This window comes from Myotis lucifugus, unplaced genomic scaffold, assembly GCF_000147115.1.
Source record: "Myotis lucifugus unplaced genomic scaffold, Myoluc2.0 scaffold_134, whole genome shotgun sequence".
Lineage (NCBI taxonomy): Eukaryota > Metazoa > Chordata > Mammalia > Chiroptera > Vespertilionidae > Myotis > Myotis lucifugus.
Window position 1 is genome coordinate 2,534,730 of NW_005871182.1, and position 19,400 is coordinate 2,554,129.

At 39.3% G+C, this 19,400-nt stretch overlaps 1 protein-coding gene across 7 annotated transcripts in view; it reads left to right on the forward strand.

Annotated features, from left to right (window-relative positions):
* Positions 1-19,195, forward strand: part of TTC27 (tetratricopeptide repeat domain 27) — a 98,038-nt gene extending 78,843 nt beyond the window's left edge. For 4 of the 7 annotated variants that reach the window (XM_006094358.3, XM_023758616.1, XM_023758617.1 and 1 more), the window contains 7 exons: positions 1,211-1,309; positions 5,259-5,311; positions 7,458-7,623; positions 13,575-13,772; positions 15,503-15,614; positions 17,622-17,722; positions 18,968-19,195. In XM_006094358.3, the coding sequence (XP_006094420.1) occupies positions 1,211-1,309; positions 5,259-5,311; positions 7,458-7,623; positions 13,575-13,772; positions 15,503-15,614; positions 17,622-17,722; positions 18,968-19,090 (852 nt within the window). In that variant the 3' untranslated portion in view covers positions 19,091-19,195. Of the gene's footprint in view, positions 1-1,210; positions 1,310-5,258; positions 5,312-7,457; positions 7,624-8,640; positions 8,979-13,574; positions 13,773-14,005; positions 14,106-15,502; positions 15,615-17,621; positions 17,723-18,967 lie in introns of those variants that run through there. The other 3 variants (XR_002830618.1, XM_023758615.1, XM_023758619.1) reach the window with 3 other exon arrangements.
* Positions 19,196-19,400: the final 205 nt, after the last annotated feature.

The window sequence follows — 19,400 nt, forward strand, 5'->3', positions numbered from 1 at the left end:
TTCAACCTGTTACCTCTGCTCCTCCGCCCTCCTACCAAACACACACCCATCCCTTTCTCAATTGTCACCTATCCCTCTGACAACATCTGTTCTCTATACAATTCCTGATAGGAGTTATTTATAGCCTTTTGGGAATTCAAGGCGAAGTGTTATAAACTGCCCAAGGATGTTTGCTTTCTAAGCCTTACCTCTAATTACTGGCTAAAAATCTTTATCTGCTTAAAGAACTTTCAGGCCTCAACTAGCCATTTGGAACAAGTTTTGTGGGAATTCCCTGGGAGGAAAGATGGGGGGGTAGCCTCCTACTCTGCCTCCGTGGAACGCTATGGACAGATAACTGAGCACCTCATTTCCTCTCCCACCCTGAAGTGTTCAACCAAATCCACCTTCTGGCTCACTGCCTTGGTCTGGAAGTCAGCGAGAAAGCGGACTGCATTCTGCTGGCTGTGCTGACTGTATCTGAAAGGAAAGCAAACCCCCTGTAATAGCTGCATTTCTGACTAACTTCATTGAATTCTTATCAATTTTATCTTTCCTTTGATAGAGGCTATTGAATTTTAAGGAAATCCTGTGAAGTAAAGATTTCTTTTGTCATTTCAATAGCGACTTCCTCATTTACCTGTTTTTTAAATCTCTGTGTTTGCAAATCTTACTGACTTAAGTCAGGCTTTCCATTCTGAGATTCTGAGCCTACTTTTTCTACATTATTTTCAGGCATGCCTAAGCAGATACATGCTAGGACAGTGTGAGTCTTGGTAAGAGTAGGCAGTGTGGCTCCTTGTGGTCTTAAAGATGAAAGCAAAAACTTTTCTCCTTAAGTTTGTAGTACATTCATTCACCAGCTGTGAATCTGCTAATCCTTTGTATACTTTTTATATAGTTGATGCTCAGTAAAAATGTTAGATTAATCCCAAACATAATTTCAGGGCTGGCATTCATGGAGTTTGGTTAACACAAAGAGTGGTCTTGCTCAGCGAAAGATGTGCAGTGATATTGTACCTGCTTTCAGTGTCATTAGCTTTGAAAATTATATTGGAAAATTCATCTCCATTTGCTAAATTTCCATACATTTATGTTCCTTATAAAATGTAAGGCAAATATTTATTATATAGCTCTGTGTTCTTTCCAGTAGTGTTTGTTGATAGTATCTTAAATGTTCACATTACAGCCTATAAATGTGTGTTTGAATGACTGACTTTTGGCCTTGCAGCTCGGGGTGTGGTTTTCTCTCGGCTGTGCCTATTTGGCCTTGGAAGACTACGGAGGGTCGGCAAAGGCGTTTCAGCGTTGTGTGACTCTAGAACCCGATGTAAGTTTGTTTAGTCTTCTTTCCTTATTATAGCTCTAAGTGGGTATTCTCTAAGTTCTTCAAACTGTACTTGCGTTCAAAACAGTAATTCCTATCGGTGTATACTTTCAGTTATGCAAGATAAGTGCAAGAGATCCGCTGTACAACACTGGGTGACATTAATCATGCTGTATTGCGCACTTACATTTTTATAAACAGGGTAGATACATAGATACCATGTTGTGTTCTCATCACTATGAAAAAAAAAGGCCAAAAATTCTTTCCTTCTAAGAGTTTTATTGTTTTAGCTCTTATATTTATGTCCAATCTGTTGTTAAGACTTATTCATTAAACTTACCACACTATGTGTCATGATGGATGTTAACTAAAATTGTGGCAATCATTGCATAATATTTACATATATTTGACCATTATGCTATACACCTAAAACGAATACAGAGTTACATATCAATTATATATCAACTTAAAAAATTAAACATCATTTCAGATAATGTATTTTTTTAGTTCAAAAATTTTCATTTGATTTTTACAGTTTTCATGTTTCTTTTTTTTTTAAAATTAAATTTTTATTGTTCAGATTACATTTGTTCCTCTTTTTTCCCCCCCCATAACTCCCCTCCTTCCAGTTCCCGCCCCACCCTCCGCCCTCACTCCCCACCCACTGTCCTCATCCATAGGTGCATGATTTTTGTCCAGTCTCTTCCCGAATCTCCCATTCCCCTTTCCCCCCCAAGAATAGTCAGTCCCTTCCCTTTCTATGTCCCTTATTCATTATAATCACCAGTTCATTCTGTACATCAGATTATTTATTCACTTGATTCTTAGATTCACTTGTTGATAGATGCATGTTTGTTGTTCACAATTTGTATCTTTACCTTTTTCTTCTTCCTCTTCTTAAAGGATACCTTTCAGTATTTTGTATAATACTGGTTTAGTGGTGATGAAGTCCTTTAGCTTTTCCTTATCTGTGAAGCTCTTTATCTGACCTTCAATTCTGAATGATAGCTTTGCTGGATAAAGTAATCTTGGTTGTAGGTTCTTGGTATTCATCACTTTGAATATTTCTTGCCATTCCCTTCTGGCCTGCAAAGTTTCTGTTGAGAAATCAGCTGACAGTCGTATGGGTATTCCCTTGTAGGTAATTGAGTCTCTTTCTCTTGCTGCTTTTAAGATTCTCTCTTTGTCTTTTGCTCTTGGCATTTTAATTATGATGTGTCTTGGTGTGGTCCTCTTTAGATTCCTTTTGTTTGGGGTTCTCTGCGCTTCTTGGACCTGTAAGTCCATTTCTTTCACCAGGTGGGGGAAGTTTTCTGCCATTATTTCTTGAAATAGGTTTTCAATATCTTGCTGTCTCTCATCTTCTGGCACCCCTATTATTCTGATATTAGTCCGCTTGAAGCTGTCCCAGAGGCTCCTTACACTATCTTCACACTTTCAGATTCTTTTTTCATTTTGCTTTTCCAGTTGGGTGTTTTTTGCTTCTTCGAATTTCAAATCTTTGGTTTGATTCTTGTGCTCCTCTGGTCTGCTATTGGGTATAATATTCTTTATTTCAGTCCGTGTATGCTTACTTTCTAATTTCTTTATCGTAGCATCGAGGGTCTCATTAGTTTTCGTGAGGCTCTGCTCAAGTTTATTGCAAGCCCTCAAAATTGCGATTTTTAGCTCCATATCCTCCATTTCTGTCATGTTTTTTTGTCTCCGCATCTTTTATGCTTTCTTGGTGCACCCCCTTGTGGTCTTTGTGCACAGTCTTGTTCTAGTTAAGCCTTAATTGTTGTAGTTAATACTAGAGGGATTTGACCACCAGGTCGACTGGCTGTGAGAATCAGCTGTATGGAAAATTTCTGTCCTCTGGAGAGGTGCTAATCTAGCCTTTGCCTGAGGCGATCGGCAAATGGCTCTGCGCAGGGCTTGGGCGGGGTGGGCTCAACAGGGCGGGGGGAGGGAGCAGCTATGGCTGCTCTCAGTCCGTCCTCAGGGGCTCTGCCTCTCTGTCCCAGCAACTGCTGCAAACCTCGGAGGGACCGAAGCCAGACAGTCCCGCTTCTCCCGTTTGAGTCTGGGTCCCTAGAGACTCGCCCGGATCTGTAGCCCAGAGTCTGAGACTCCCTCCTGATTGAAAACGACAACCGCGCCCTCAGCCACCAGCCCGCTTTGCGCGCGCACCACCGCACCACCGTACCTTTAAATTTTCCACACTGCGCCTCCTCTGAGCCTCGTAATGCTGTTGTTTTTCCTTCTAGTTGAAGAGTCTCTCCTCAGCCAGCCTTCCTGTGGTTCTGGTTGATGTCCGTTCCGTCTTTTAGTTGTATTTTTGAAGTGGTTGTTTTCGGCAGCAGTCTCCGGTGTTTACCTATGCCGCCATCTTCGATTCTCCCAGTTTTCATGTTTCTGCTGAGATTTTCTAATTATGTTCCCTTATTATGTTCATGATTCTTCATATCTTTGGTCATGTTTATAACAACCACTTTGAAGTTCTTGTGTGCTTATTCCAACATCTCCTTCATTTCTGTGCTTATTTCTTTTAACTGATTTTTCCTTTGGCTGGTGATAAATTTTCCTGCTTATTTGCATGTATGTCTACCAATTTTTTATTGTGGATGCTATGTTGTTCAGTTTCTGGGTTTTCCATTGGAAGATAGAGTTTTATTTTGGCATTTGGTTAATTTACTTTTGTGGATCAGCTCAGTTTTACTCTTTGCTAGGATGGGTCTGGAGTTGTCTTTCTTCTGCAGTTGCTATCACCCTTCTCTTAAGATATAACCTTTTGGGGCCAGTACTGAATGCCATGGGTGCTCAATGCCTTAAGCATTCTCCACCTGGTTATTTAGAACTTGAATAACTCCTAGCACTGTGTGACGTCCAGAATTCCGTCCAGCTCACAGCTTTCTGGAGTTGTTCTCTGCCTGGCCTCAAGAAGTTTTGCCCTGCACATGTACAGCTTAGTATTCAGCCAAGGACTCAATGAGATGCTCACTGAGATTTCTGGAGCTTATTTTCTCTGCAGATCTCTCTTTCCTGGTATTTTGCCCTGCACATTCCAGCCAAATTTTCAACCCTGAACTTTGCACTCTTCTTCTAGACTTGCTCTGCTTTGTTTGGTTTCTGCCTCTCTGGAAGTGCCTCTGGTTAGAAGTCTAGGTTGACTGTTGAGATACCTCAGTTGTTTACCCTGTCTCAGGGATCACAGTCCTGTGACCAGGCTGTTGTCCAACTTCTTAAAAACAGTTTTCTAAAGTTTTGTCCAGTTTGTAGCTTTTTATGGTGATAAGTCCACTCTGGTACTAACTGCTATGTCTGCAAACAGGTCCACATTGCCTTGTAATTTTTAAATCATATGTATGGAAATTGAGAATTACATACTCTGTGTTTTATAAAATGTAGAACAAAGAGGAACAAACATTCATATCATTCTTGTTAGAATCAACATTTATATAAAAGTTTTAATTTATTTTTGTCATTGAATAGAGGAATAGGTAGAGAAATGTGTTTGGTGAAATGCTTAGGAATAATACTGGAACACACACTCCCTTATTCTTCTATCTGATAAAGGATGACGGTAAAATAGCAGAGCCTTTTAAGATAGGAAAAACAATATTCTGAATACCTTGGGTTTGCAGCAAATCTATATGTGGTATAAATTATATTGTAAATTGTCCCACTGTTTTGTAAATCTAAATGTAGAAATAAAATCTTAACTAAATTCTAAATTAGTACTTTAATAGTTATATCAATTTGTTGACTATTTTTGTGACTTTTTCATGCTAAATTATAAAAGTTACATTTAATTTACTTCATTTTTCTCATACACCTTTAAATATACCTTAGTGAAAATTGTGATTGTAAAGAGCACATCTTGGACTAGGAAAATATGTTATATTTTTGGTTGTAGCAATTATTTTACCTGAATGAGAATAGTCTATAACTGGGTTCTCTGTCATTTCAGAATGCTGAAGCTTGGAACAATTTATCAACTTCCTATATCCGATTAAAACAAAAGTAAGTACATCAGACAAATATGAAGAACTTTGCTTCCAAATAAATGAATGAGATTTTCTTCAACTGAATACTGAGGCATTGTGCCTTATAGCATTTGACTTCTAAATGTAGTTTATTTCTTGAAAACATTTAATGTGTAATAAAATAAGAAATATTATTTGAAATCTTTACTAGCTACTGAAGTTTTACATCCTAAACTTCCTTACATGAGAAAAGCAAGCATGCCTTCAGTTGGTCAATTCAATTGATAGATTCTTATTGATTACTTGCTGTGTTCTAGACATGATTGAGAAATGGAAATACGAACCAATGTCTTTAGGGAGTGTAGGTGTAAAAAAATAAAATATTATGCCATATTATTAAAAATTGATTAATAATGTAGGTAGTATGTGGTAAATATTAACTGAGACGTACAAAGAGGATTATAATGTAGTGGGTGGCATTTGTAGAACATGTATTGTGTGCCAGACATCTCAGAAGAGAGAAGGTGTACAACCCGAGTTCAGAAACGCTTCTGAGAGAGTATTGGAACCAAGCTAAACTTTGAAGAATGAGTAGAGGGCACAGAGGAAAGCCATTCGGCCAAGGGGAATTGGATCCAATGCAGAGTGACAGAAGTGAAAGCAACGCCTGAGGAGAGAGGAAGAGAGAATCAGCTATGGACTCCAGAATAAGGTTGAAAAGGTCATTTGGGGTCAGGTTGCAGTATGCTCTGATTATCTGACTAACAAGTTAAGACTATTCTGTTGGAAATTGGATGCCAAGATTTCAGTGGGGTAATTTCATGAAGAAAGAGCTTTTTGGGAAGATTTATCTGGTGGCAGTGTATGAGACTGACTGGAGAGGAAACTGCGGGCTGGGAAACCAGTTAGGAGACAGCTGTTGTAACAATCCAGGCAGGAGATAACTAGGCTGGAAAAAGAAGGGGCAGATGCCAGTTTATAAAGGGGACAACCAGATGGGCTTGTTGATTGGCCACAGAGAGAGCCCAGGAAAGAACAGAGACCAGGATTGCTGTTACCTGAGCTGCAATGAATGAATTAAAGGATGGATATATTTCTATTTTCATTTGGCCTTATTTTCAAACTTAATTTAATTTTTCTTTGTGGATTCACAAGATATTTCTAATGATATCATTAAGTCCACATTGCATTGAGATCATGAAATGCTTCCGCTGCTCTTGGATGACAGTCTACAAAAATAAAGGATTATTTGTTCTACTATTCTCTTCAGAAAATAATATTATGTTCTTGATTGCAACTGATTGTGTTAAAACTCACTAGAGACCCTTTTGATTGAAAGCGAGGGTCGAGGGAAATCCCTGCCATAGTTGTAGAATGATCTCAGTGGGTTTTTCTAGTAACCCTGATAATTTTGCATGAGGATTTCTTAGGAGTTTTTACACATTGTTTCTCAACTTCTTTTTGATGCTTTCTTGTCTGCATGCAGCTCCATGAATAGGTTTTGGTGTAAAAGTGGGATTTTAAGTTCAGAGGTAAATCATTCCTTCATTCTTAGCTTTTTATTCTTTTCTTTCTTTGCTGCTACTGCAGACAAGAGTAATTTTTGACTCAGGGGTAAATTATTACTGTTCCTCTCAAAAGAATCCTATCCATGCCGTACAGTGACTCTTCAAGCTATCTTGTCTATCCCTTTGCCATCACAAGGTTCTTCATTAAAGTTCTTTTCTCTGTGTCATCCGATTCCCCTCGACATTATGTCCCTTCCAGTCCCTTGGGAAATCTTTCCGTCTTCCTATACAACTTTCATCCTGCAGTATTCCTACCATGTGGCTTTGATAAGTGAATCCTGAATTGAAGTTCCTTCTAAAGAAGCCATATTTACCAAAAAAGAATTTCATTGCAAAAATTCTGAGGCCAGGAAATCACTGATAACATGGGCACACTTCTTTCCAAATGCTTGTTTTATTTCTACCTGTTTTTTGTTTGTTTTTAATTTCATGCTTCTTTTAAAATTTTAAAAAATTGTAGGGAAATTTGAGGTGGTTGGGCCTCTAATTCTATTTATTACATGAATAATTAAGGACTGACAGTCCACATCCATACTTTATACACTTACCTAGTAGCTATGGTTTATTTAGCTGTAGTTATTCATATTGTTCTCTTTCAACTTGGACCTTCAATAGAGTGAAAGCTTTTAGAACTTTGCAAGAAGCCCTCAAGTGCAACTATGAACACTGGCAGATCTGGGAAAACTACATTCTCACTAGCGTTGATGTTGGGGAATTTTCAGAAGCCATTAAAGCTTATCACCGGCTCTTGGACTTAAGAGACAAATACAAAGATGTTCAGGTAGGATATTAATATTTTGTTATATTGGTTTGTGTTTGGTATTAATACTTGATTAAAGGATATAAATTGTTTCCTTGATTATAAACAGGAAAATTTTCAGTTTACACCAGGCCCTGTTAATAGCTCTTTTTAGAAGTATCATAGGATGCTGGTGGCAGTGTTTACTCCTCTGCAGGTATGGGCAGGATCACTTCATAGTGAGTAGGTAAGTCATCATTGAGGGAAAGTCTTGATGGCTAGTGATAGGCTCAGTCATATTTAGCTTCATTGCATATTTCTGTCACCAACTTTATGACAACTAGTCAGTGACGATTGATAGATTGTCTGGAATATTTTTATCTTGGCTAAAATAATTTAACTTAATTTGACTCTAAGTTCAGCAACAGGTGTCTTTCAAAAAAAAAACTCTGATATTCTTATGTTTGACACTACCTGACCCCATTCTATTTTAATTTGCTTTAAAATTCTTTTTATCTATTCTTTTTCTACTTCTTTATAGATGTGATTATTGTTGTTTTAACTTTTGTGTGTGTGTAAATTCACACTCATTTTAATACAGACGTAGGGTAAATTAGCTACGGATTATTCTTTTCCCCCCACTATTTGTAATGACTTTTTTCTCTGTCTTAATTTTGACTGATGCATAAATTAGTATAGCTCAGAAATGCTTTTCTATAATAGTTCATATCTAGATTATACATATTTGTATTAATCTATCATAAAACTAATTTTTAAGTAACTGCATAGTTAGTTCCTATTCAGTTTTTCAGTTTTCTGCTATTGTAAATAATGCCATGAATATCCTTGTAGTCCTTGTATTTATTTATGCTTCTTTCCTCAGGGTAATTCTAATGTTGATTTGTTCTTTTTCCCCCTTTTTTTTCTCACTCTGTTTCCCCTCCCCCCCTCCCCCATTCTCCTTTCCATCCTCTTCTTCCTCCTTTGATAACTTGGCACTTGGGGAAAAGAATTGAAATACTGCATTATTATACCCCATTTGCTGTTTATAAATGGAAGGGAAGGGGATTAACATATATTGAGTGCTTACTGTGTCCTAGAACTTACATGGGTAGCCTTTTAGAACATACAGTATTTGAGGAGGATACTGAGTATTCCTCATTTTGCAGTAGATGACTGGTGACCCAGGGAGGTTCTACTCCTTGACCAGTCACATAGCCGGCACCACGCTTAGGCAGGCCCGTTTCTCCTTGTGTTGCCTTAAAGTCTGTGGGAAGATTTATGTTAAAAAGCACATTTCCCCATCATATTAGTGTGCATGTGAACTATAGCTAACAGAGTCTTTTTTTCAAATTGGTGTCAGATTTATATGTAATAAAATGCACAGATCTTAAGTGTACATTTGCTGTGTTTTGACCAGGACATACTCTTATGCAACCACTCCCCAAAACAGATAGGAACATTGTCATCACAGAAGCTCTCACGTGCCCCTTCCAGTCACTGAGCCCCCCCGCCCTCCCCTCAGCCACCACAGTTTCTGATTTCTGTCACCACAGTTCAACTTTGCTCTTTCTTGAATGTCATATAAATAGAATCTTGAGTGTCATATAAATACATATGTTATGTCTTCTATATAGATGTTCTTTGTGTGGCTTTTTCTTTGGGGAAGGAGGGAGGTAGTGTACATGTGGGTGGGGCAGGTTGCCAACAAACTGAAGTCCTGAAACAAGTGGTGGCTGAGCATTACCTGAAAGAAAAGGGGACAGAGGAACATGTTGACACAAATACTCTCTGTAGAATAGGATGGTTTCCATTTAGCTGGCGCCGTGTCTGAGGCTCAGCAGGGGGAACAATCAGGCCGATGTCTCACAGCTCACAGGTAGGAAAGCCGAGCCTCAGAGTCTGGCGTCTGGTCTGTTTACCCTAAAGCTTGTGTGTGTCTTTTCCACACGCTAAGGGTTTTTTTCCCCTGAAGAAGTGAAAAAGAAAGTGTTTAACTGCCTATTGCACTCTGGTAACCAAGGTGTAGGGGAGCAGGGGTCAGGGTTATCAGACCAGGAAACAGAGCCAGTTCTTTGGAGAAATCCAAGTGGAGCAGGGGGTTAGCCAAGCCGGGGAGCGGGAAATGGCTCTGTGCCTGGCCTCGAGCCCTTCTAGATGCTTTTGTAACTGTACCTAAGGCAACCGATTCCTTCTTGCTTTGAAGGCCTCCAGGATTCAAAGGCCAACACCTTGTGCTTTTGGCCAAGATTTTGGTGAGACTTGGCCAAGGACTTCAAGGTTTGTGCTGGAGATAGTTACACTTCTTTTAGTGGAGACTCTTCAGCATTGATATGAGAATTGCTTCTCCATGTGAGAAAATGTCAGCTTTCTTCAGGGGCTGGTGATGGTTCCCTGCCATTATTGTCTACTTGCTGCATCCTCCAAGCTTGGGCTAAAAAGGAGGTGAGAAATAGGCTTAGGACAGAGAACGAAACAAAAGTTCTCTATCACTGAAATGAATTAGAGGTGCAGGTTAGGGATGCAGAAGTCATTATGGGGCATCAGTCATGCGACAGAGTACAGGGCTGTTTATACTGATGACAATGAAATCCCTCTAAGAATCCGGATTAAAAAATATACTTAGAGTATTTTATGATATACCAAATGAATTTCAGATGGACTAAATATATGCTAAATATGTTTCATCTCAGAAAAATTAGGAATAGAAGTGGATACTTACCAACTTTTCTAAACTTTGAAACAAAAAAAAAAGAAAGCTAAAGGAATTTTTATGACTTCATTAAAAAAATATGTGACAAAAATATTTGTAACCAAGAGGAAGATAAAAACCTAAGAATATCCTTGTTATATAAAGAGTTAACATCTGCTACAGGAATGAAATGTTAAATGGGATAGAAAAAAGGATTCAGGAACAGACTCAAATAAGTGTGAGAATTTAGTGTATAATAAGGATGGCATTTAAATCTGTGGGATAAAATTGGAATATTCAATATGTATTGGAATAGTTGGCCAAGTATTTGGGACCAAAAATGGAAGCTCTTCATCACTCCTTAAACCAAAATAAACACAAATGGATTAAATATTTAAATTGAAATGCCTTGAGAAGCAGGATGATGTTGTAGGTAAGAGCATAGATTCTGGAGTTAGACAGCCTGGGCTTTTTGCCTACCTCTGCCAGTCATGAGCTATATGACCTTGGGCGAGTTACCGCAACTACTTTGTTCTTTAATTTTATAAAATGGGGATGATAATAGTACTTGCCTCACAGGGTTGTTGTGAGGATTATATGACATAATGTATGTAAAGGGCTTGGTATAGTGCCTGGAACAAGTGTTATTTAAGTGTTGCTATGCTGTCATCATCGTCATTATCATCATTAATGAAAAGGTAAAATCATAAAAGCACTAAAAGAGAGTATGGTAAATATTTTTTTAAGCTTAGGGGTGGAGGAAACATTTTTAATCATGACACAATGCCATACTTCATTAAGGAGAGATTTGATATTTAAAATCTCTGCACGTAAGGAAAGAATGACTGACCAGTGAGTGGGGTGCTGGAGGTCACAGTCTTCGTAGGGGCAGGCTGTGATGTGACAGCCATTCATGTAGTGCTTCCTGCACTGAAACTGGAAGATGATTAATAGAAGCCGGGTAAGTGACCTGGTGAGAGTTTATTTCAGTGTTTTCAATTTTGTCTTGGCCTTTCTACTTAGTTTCCTAGGGCTGCTGTAACAAATTACCACAAACTTGGTGTCTTCATACAACAGAAATTTATTCTCTCCATTCAGTTCTGAAGGCTAGAATCCAAAATCAAGATGTTGGATGTGTCATTGCTCCCTCTGAAGGCTTCTCCCGGCGTCTGGTGGTTCCTGGCATTCCTTGGCTTATGGCGGCATCATTCTGTCTCTGCTTCCCTCTTCACCCACTTCTTCACCTCCTCCTCTGTGTCTGTGTGTCCTCGCTGCTTTATAAGAACACTAGTCATTGGCTTTAGGGCCCACCTAATCTAGTATGGCTTCAACCTGTCTAATTATATTTGCAAAGACCCTGTTTCCAAATGAAGTCACAGTCTGGGGTTCTGTATGGACAGGAATTTGGAGGACACTATTCTACTCACCACAACCACCATGCTCCTTTTTAGGGAGAATGCAGTCCCCCCTCTTTCCATTGTCCCCTCATGTAGCCTACAGTGAGGGGAGATGTTGGACCAACTGTGAGATCCCAGAAAAAATCAAGTATTTTACTATTTTAGTGTGCTTCTTTTGTACATGTTAATTATTATTTTAATAGGCCATCACTTTCAAACCATGTTCATTCTTGAAATGTTTACAGAATGAGTATTTAAAATAAGTGGTGCATATTCACACATTTCCTTCTGTATTGTTACTTTCAGATTTAACTACACACGTGAGATTGTAATGTGAATTTATAGGCAGAGATAATGTTCCTTGTCCAAACAAAGAAAAAGCACAATTGAATGTTCTCCTGTGGAGTTTTATCACTGTGTATAATTAGGACCATAAGCCTGAGCTCACCTTCCTAAGTGTTCATGGTCCAGAGGAGCCTAATATCCTCAGCCACATCTCATGCCTGGATCAGAACGCATGTGCAAGGTGACACACTGCTTGCATGTCTGTTAGCCACACTTTCTGAAAGAGGTGTGTTCATTCAGCCTTTCTTTCAGGCACAGGTATTTAATGAGGCTGTGCTGTGTGCCAGGCTCTGCGTTAGACCCTGTGATATAAGCTGATGAAACATGGTCCTCTTCCTGAGGTACAAAGTAAGAATAAAGATGTGGGCAGCCTCTCTTGGAACCTTGCTACTCACAGTGTGGTCTGCAGACCATCAGCATCAGCATCACCTCCGGGCTTGTTAGAAATGCAGAATCTCAGTCCCAGATGGATCGACATCTCCATCCAGGATGGGTATCTGTCAAGCTCCTGGGTGATGCCAGTGCTGTTGGCCCGTGGGCACGGTCAAGCTGATTCTTTAGTGGATCCCCCATTACAGCAGTTGATGATTGAAGAGGCACTTTCTATGCTTCTAGGAAGCTGTCTTGAGACACGTTGTCTTATATAGATATGACAGATATGTAACCTGCTCTGGGGCTCAGCCCATCTGTCCGCACCCAAAGCATCTGGGATAGAATGTGTAAACAAATGAAAGCAAGATAGCCAAGAAGTGGACAAGTGGTGAGCGGACCTGGGTAGTTAGAAGGACAAGAGATACTTTCTGGGTACCCCGCATGCCTAATGCAGATGCATTAGCAGTTAATCGTTCAGCACTTAGGAAGAGCCAGGACCTGGTTGAGGAAGAGATGTGGGATCAGTGTTTCACTCTCGGGTAGAGGGAGTGTGAGACGTTGACAGGACGTGCTGGAAGGTAGGAGGCCCACCATCATGGAGCCCTGGAGAGGAGTTGGGCTGGAGCTGTGCCGACACTGCCAGAGGAGACTGGGTAAAATCTGTGAAGCTACAGGTGTGGGTCAGGTCATTCGGAGAGCACTCAGGATGAGGAGGAAGGAGCACTGAGCACAGTGCCCTGGGAAAGAAGGGCCCTCTGGGAGGCCTGAGAGGTAGTCAGCATGTCGTTCTGCAGAGTGACTCAGGATGGCTTACTTTGTTTTTTTAGAAGTGGAAGGATGAGCCCCGCCAGTGTGGCTTGGTTGATTGAGCGTTGTCCCATGCACCAGGAGGTCGCAGGTTCGATTTCCGGTCAGGGCACATGCCCTGATTGTGGGCTTGATCCCCAGGAGGGGGCGTGCACAAGGCAGCTGATCAATGTTTCTCTCTCATCAATGTTTCTCTCTCTCTCTCTCCCTTCCTCTCTCTGAAATCAATAAAAACATATTTTAAAGAGGAACGTGTAAGGATGATCTTCTAACAGGTCTCAAGAAGTTTGTCATTGTTGTTGATGAAGGTGATGGTTGCCTTCGTTTTTTATTGTTTGGTTGTTTCTAGCTTACCAGTTTCTTCTGTGCACATTTTTAAGGTCCTTAAAATCCTAGTGAGGGCCGTGATTAATGGGATGACTGATCGCAGCGGAGATGTCGCAACCGGCCTCAAAGGAAAGCTGCAGGAGTTATTTGGCAGAGTAACTTCAAGAGTGACAAATGACGGGGAAATCTGGAGGCTGTACGCCCAAGTATATGGGGATGGGCAGAGCGAGAAGCCTGAAGACAACGAAAAGGTGAGTCCTTCTTCACGCCTGGCTCTTGTTTGGAGATATGTCTAGTGGATCTGCTTTTTTCATGGTTGGAGAAAACGTTTAATGATTTGTAAGATAAGATTAATACGCTCCAGTTTTGATTCAGTCTTTAACATAAGCACTTTGAATTGTGGGCAGGTTAAGACTTGTAAGCATTCATCTTTTCTCTGTCCATGAATTTTTCTTATATAAATGTTCTCTGTTTCCTGCCAAAGGGTCTCTCTAAGCAGCTTCCCTACCTACCAGAGCTGTGGCAAACAGCTGGCTCATCATGTCTTCTGTACCCTTGCTGCAGGCTCATTGCTAAGGACTAAGGTAGATTGGGTACAAGGACAAAAGGGTGTTTAAATCTGCAATGGGGACTGTGAAAGGGAAAAAAGAGGAGGAATCGATAGGAATATGTATTGGAGAAGAGCTTGGTGGAGGTTGCCCTGCTGTCTCACGGGCACCACTTACACTCCAGTTGTGCCTTTGGCCTCCTATCTTAGACCTTGCAGGGGCCTCCGGAGTTTCCAAGTTGGGAACAATTGTGTTCTTCTCAAACATCCACAACAAATCAAATGTGGTCCCACGTGAGTTTGGAATTAGCCACAGTACAGCTCATCTGTGGGATCCATAGCCACTCTCTCCTCCCTCGGCCTACCCAGCCGGCTTCTCCCAGTGCCTGTCACCTGGAGAACACATACTCACACTTTCGCACCCACTTCTGCCGTCTGTCCTTCCCAGTCTCCTTGAATTCCCTGCTCCCTTGTCTATATGGAATTAAGGTTACTCTGAATTCTCTCATCTGTGACTTCTCCCTCAAGAATCAGGTTGTGAAAGAAGTGTCTTAAATTCTTGTGAGTTTTTTTGTTTTGTTTTTTACATGTCACTATTTTTATTGTTTGCTGACTTGTGAACTCAGAGTACCAGGATTTTGGTAGAAGTGTCAACTGAGGACTATCTAGATTAGAGAGAACCCAAATTGAATATTTATCTCAAAAATTTAAAAAGACAACAAATTATTTAAGTTAAATTAATGAAATATGTCAATGAATAAGAAATATGTAATTTTTCTAGAGTTTTTCTTTCAGTATAAAGATACATATCATGCACAATTGCACACATACATATATGGATGTACCAATATTAATATTAATTACCAAATACTAATTATTAAATACTAATACTAAGCTTATGCTGATTTTAAATTTCAGTTATAACTTTCAAGTTAATGGTTCAAATTATGTGAATTCCTACATCCTCTCTGTCTCCCCTCTTTTAGTGTTTTTTTTTTTTAATTTTCTTTAGTGATTAAGGTATTACTTATGTGTCCTTATCGTCCTCCCACCCCTCTGCTTCTTGTGAGTTTTCACACCTCTCAGTAATTCTGTAGTTTCACCAACTTCACACCTCCTTCTCTTAGCTGGTCTCTTAAGCTAATGGCTACGAATGCTAAGGAAGTGTGTATACTCTTTGTAGACCGCCAAATTGGGCATTTGTAAATTTCTGTTTGAAGGGAAGTGTCTTGGTCCAGTGTCATGTGACGTTTTTTCATGCTGATTGCTGTTGGATGAGCATCCGTGCCCCTTCTTTGATGAGAATGAGGGAGACTGTGCTGTGTCCCACAGGTGCTGGTTTTCAAGTTGCAGTTAGTTCCGTGCGACTTCCAGGGAACAGTTTGAAATGTGAATTCTGTTTGTTATTCTGAATTGTTGTTCTTTTTTCCTCAGGCGTTCAACTATCTCTCTAAGGCCTACAAGTGTGACACACAGTCCAGTGGCTGGGAGAAAGATATTGCATCATTTAAGGAACTGGTTCGGAGAGCCTTAGAACTTGCACATGGTATTGATGTAACGTTTGCCATCCATGGCATATTAGAATGTATTTTTACTGATAAGAGAAAGTAGTAGTTAAGAGTAAAGTGTCACTACAAATAGTTTCAAATTGTATTGAAATTGTTGTATTCAGCAAACATTTATAGACCAACTACTATGTAGTAGGCACTTGCGAGCAACAAGAAGACAGGATAGAGGCTTAAATTCCATTTGAATAAGTGACTGGTATTAGAAACTTTAGAGATATGAAAAACCCTTACAATGGTAGTTAACCTTCAGGTCACAGTCTTTTGCATTGATATATAGTATTAAGGATATCTGTTAACCTTTCCTGACTCATACATAGTCTTCCTTTATAGATGAAAATATTTATTCATAAAATATGTAGATTTCTGGAACTCAGAGCACTGTACAAAGAGCTGTTACATATATAAAAGAAATAAAAAGTATAACCAAATAGCCTTGAGAAATGTAATGGGTGATATTTGAGGGGAGAAGTAACCTTATATGTAAAGTTGTATACCTATGTGGTAAATATATTCCAGATAAAGGCTGTTTTTAATTATTTGCATTAATAATTTGGTGATGCATTTTTATATTTATACTAGTAGCCCAGTGCACAGATTCGTACACATTGAAAAGAAATTAATTAGAAGAAATATTTTAATATCACTATTCACCCTTTCTCTATAATAGAAGTGTCAGAGATGAAAGAAAATTAGTAAAATGTATATGAAAATAATATATAAATTGATTAATAAATAAACAATAACAACATGATATAACAACAGAGACATATAAAAACAACAAAAACATGATATAAAAACATTGATAAAAACAATGACTGATAGATTAAACTTAATCTAATATCTCCCTGTATACCACATTAAGAGTAAAAACACTTTCAGAGTGCTTGACTAATTTCCCTTATGATGAAGTATTTACAACTTTAACATCACACACTCTTCGAACTTGAGAGAAAGCAACATATAACTGACCATGTCCGAAAATGGGTCAGGTAGGAATATTCCTACTCTGTCTAGAGTTTGTCCTTGTGATTTATTAACAGTCATTGCAAATGCTGGCATCATGGGAAACTGTCTTTGAATCAATTTAAATGGGAGGCCAGTGTCAGATGCTGATTGTTGGTCTTCCGACACACCAGTATTCTGTTGCTGCTGCCGCTTTCTTTCAGCTTCTGAACGTCACCAAAAACAACCAAATTCACGATTGATAATGACAGATCTTAACATGCGTGTGTGATTGGCGCCAATGAGAGCTTTATATGCGCGAGTCAGCGTTTATTTTTAAATTGTCAGTGTGCATCATATGTACCGGCCGGTCGGGCGGGCGGACATATGGTCGGTCACTTAGCCTTTTATAGATATAGATTTGATTATGGGTCTTTGATGCCCTGGGATTACAGTTCAAACCACAATGTTAAGAACTGAATCACAAGGACTGTGAACTCATCCTAAAGTCCTCTAAATTCTTCTGCAACTGATAGTTACAGCAAATGGGGAGCTGCGGTTCCATCCCAAGTGCAGGCACATCGGTTGTTGATTATCAGTTCTCCCGGACGGGGGTGTAAACCCTGAGTGTGAAATCGCAGTAGGAACCGAGCTGTGAATCTCTCTCATGCCACTTCCTTGGGCTAGTATCATCAGCAGTGAGTCCTTGGGGAAGCCACACTGAGAGTATCATGTCTCTGATGTGTGTGTGTGTGTGTGTTTCAGAGGGTCTCTTCCCAATGATCTGCAATTCACCAAAATTTACCTATTTTTCTCAAAATTCTCTTTTTACCAATAAGTTATCCTTCTCAAAGAAAGACAAAGGGGAGGATTATGCTCATAATTATTATCCTTTTGCCAAATTAAAAACTTTCCATGAGAAATATTTCTCAAATCTGTTACTTTAAACTCTTAAGTAATTGTGAGGTTTTTTTTGTTTGTTTTTTTACCTGTGAATGATCAGCAGCAATTTTTATGGATGTTTCCCTGTTTTTTTCTTCCAGTGGCTGTGAAATGCAGTGAAAGCAAATCCAGTCCCCAGGAGGCTGTGCAGGTGCTTTCTTCAGCTCGGCTCAACTTACGGGGCCTGTCTTCTAAAGCAAAGGTGAGGCGGACGTGGGTTAACTCGGCTGTCCTACAGAGAAGGCTGTAGTATCTGCCGTGCTCTTAAATCTTCCTTTACATCAGGGCTAATTTTAGGCCCACATTACATTTTTTATATTAGTTCCCAGGTAGTTAGTTACTTGTACTGATGAAGATTTTATTGGCCCAATGGCTAGACCACCCTAAATGTGGCTTAGTTAGGGCTCTTAGAAATTAATACTTACAGTCCAGCCCTTAATGCTTTCTGTAAATTAAATTCCCTTAATGCTTTCTCTATATTAAATTAAAACAATGCTCTTCTTTTATTATCACTTTTCCCAAAGTGCGGCATATATGCACTGGTAGCACTTGAGTAACCTTAGGATTTTAATATATATTTATTTCAATGCATATTAGAAAAAGTATAACTGGCTTACACATCAGACTTACAGTTTCACGAAGATTATTTAGCCTATTTCTCATTTACAGTAATGCTACTAGTAAAATGTTTCCTTTGAAAAAAGACTTACTATGTGAAAATTAATTTAGAGAAAAAATAGTAAGTAGGTTGTATGTGGATTTGACAAACATTGTTAAGGTAGACAAGTGACTCAGGTTTGGCAACCTGTGGGCAGTGCTGGGAGGTGAGGAGCCTGCCAATCACGAGCTCCTGGCCCAGCAGGCACTAGAAGGGCAGCTGCGGAACCGGGGGACGTGCTGACGCACATAGGCTGCAGTGTGCTGCCCAAGGCAGTTCCTTTTACAGGAGGGGGTGCATTCATTTTTATTTTATTTTTGCTGGGTCTTTTGTTTTTACCAAATCTTGATCATCTTTGTGACCTCTCAGTCCTAAACTGTAATTATTTTCAAGTAATTAGCATAAAGGATCTGATTTATATGAATGTGAATTAAAATATATTTTTTGTTTGTGTACACAGTGAATAGGGTTGTTTTGTTTGGATGAATAATATCCCTTCATCCAAAAACCATCCTGTGACACTGAACTTACTAATCATATTCACGCAGCCATTATGAAGGGCAGCACTCATTTGAATTTACAAGTTCAGGCCTGTTGTGCTTCTTCCATTCATCCCTTAACTGTTGCAGCTCATACTTTTCCAGGGTGGTGAGCAGCACAAACACTGCCCTTGCTGCTATAATGTTGCGGTATTATTATGCAAAGGAGTTTTAGTTCTGTACTCTGTCTATATTATTTTAAAGAGATTTTCGTTGTTTTGATAGTTCTGCTTTGTTCTTTATGCTGCAGCAACTTTTTACAGATGTGGCCAGTGGAGAAATTTCCGGGGATTTAGCTGACGAAATAGCAGCTATGGACACCCTAGTACTAGACCTCCAAGACCTAAGCAACCAGTTTCGAAATCGGTACTGACTATCCTGGGAGCGGTTCTGGAAAAGGTGCTTTCGCCTTTGGGATGTTCTCTTACACCTGTGGATCTGAGATTGATTTTTACATAAAGTTCTCTTTTGTGGCTAACATTCTTGTTTTTGTGATTATTCCAATATTTGAATTTCCTGAAGTACATTAAGTGAAAAGTCTCCTATTTTCCTTAGCTTAGGTGAATTCAGTATTTTTTATTATTCTTGAGGTATTTCAGCAAAAAGCAAAAAAATTATAATTTTCTTTTTTAACATAGGGATTACTCTCAGCCTAAAATGAATTAGATCATTCTTTGGAAAAA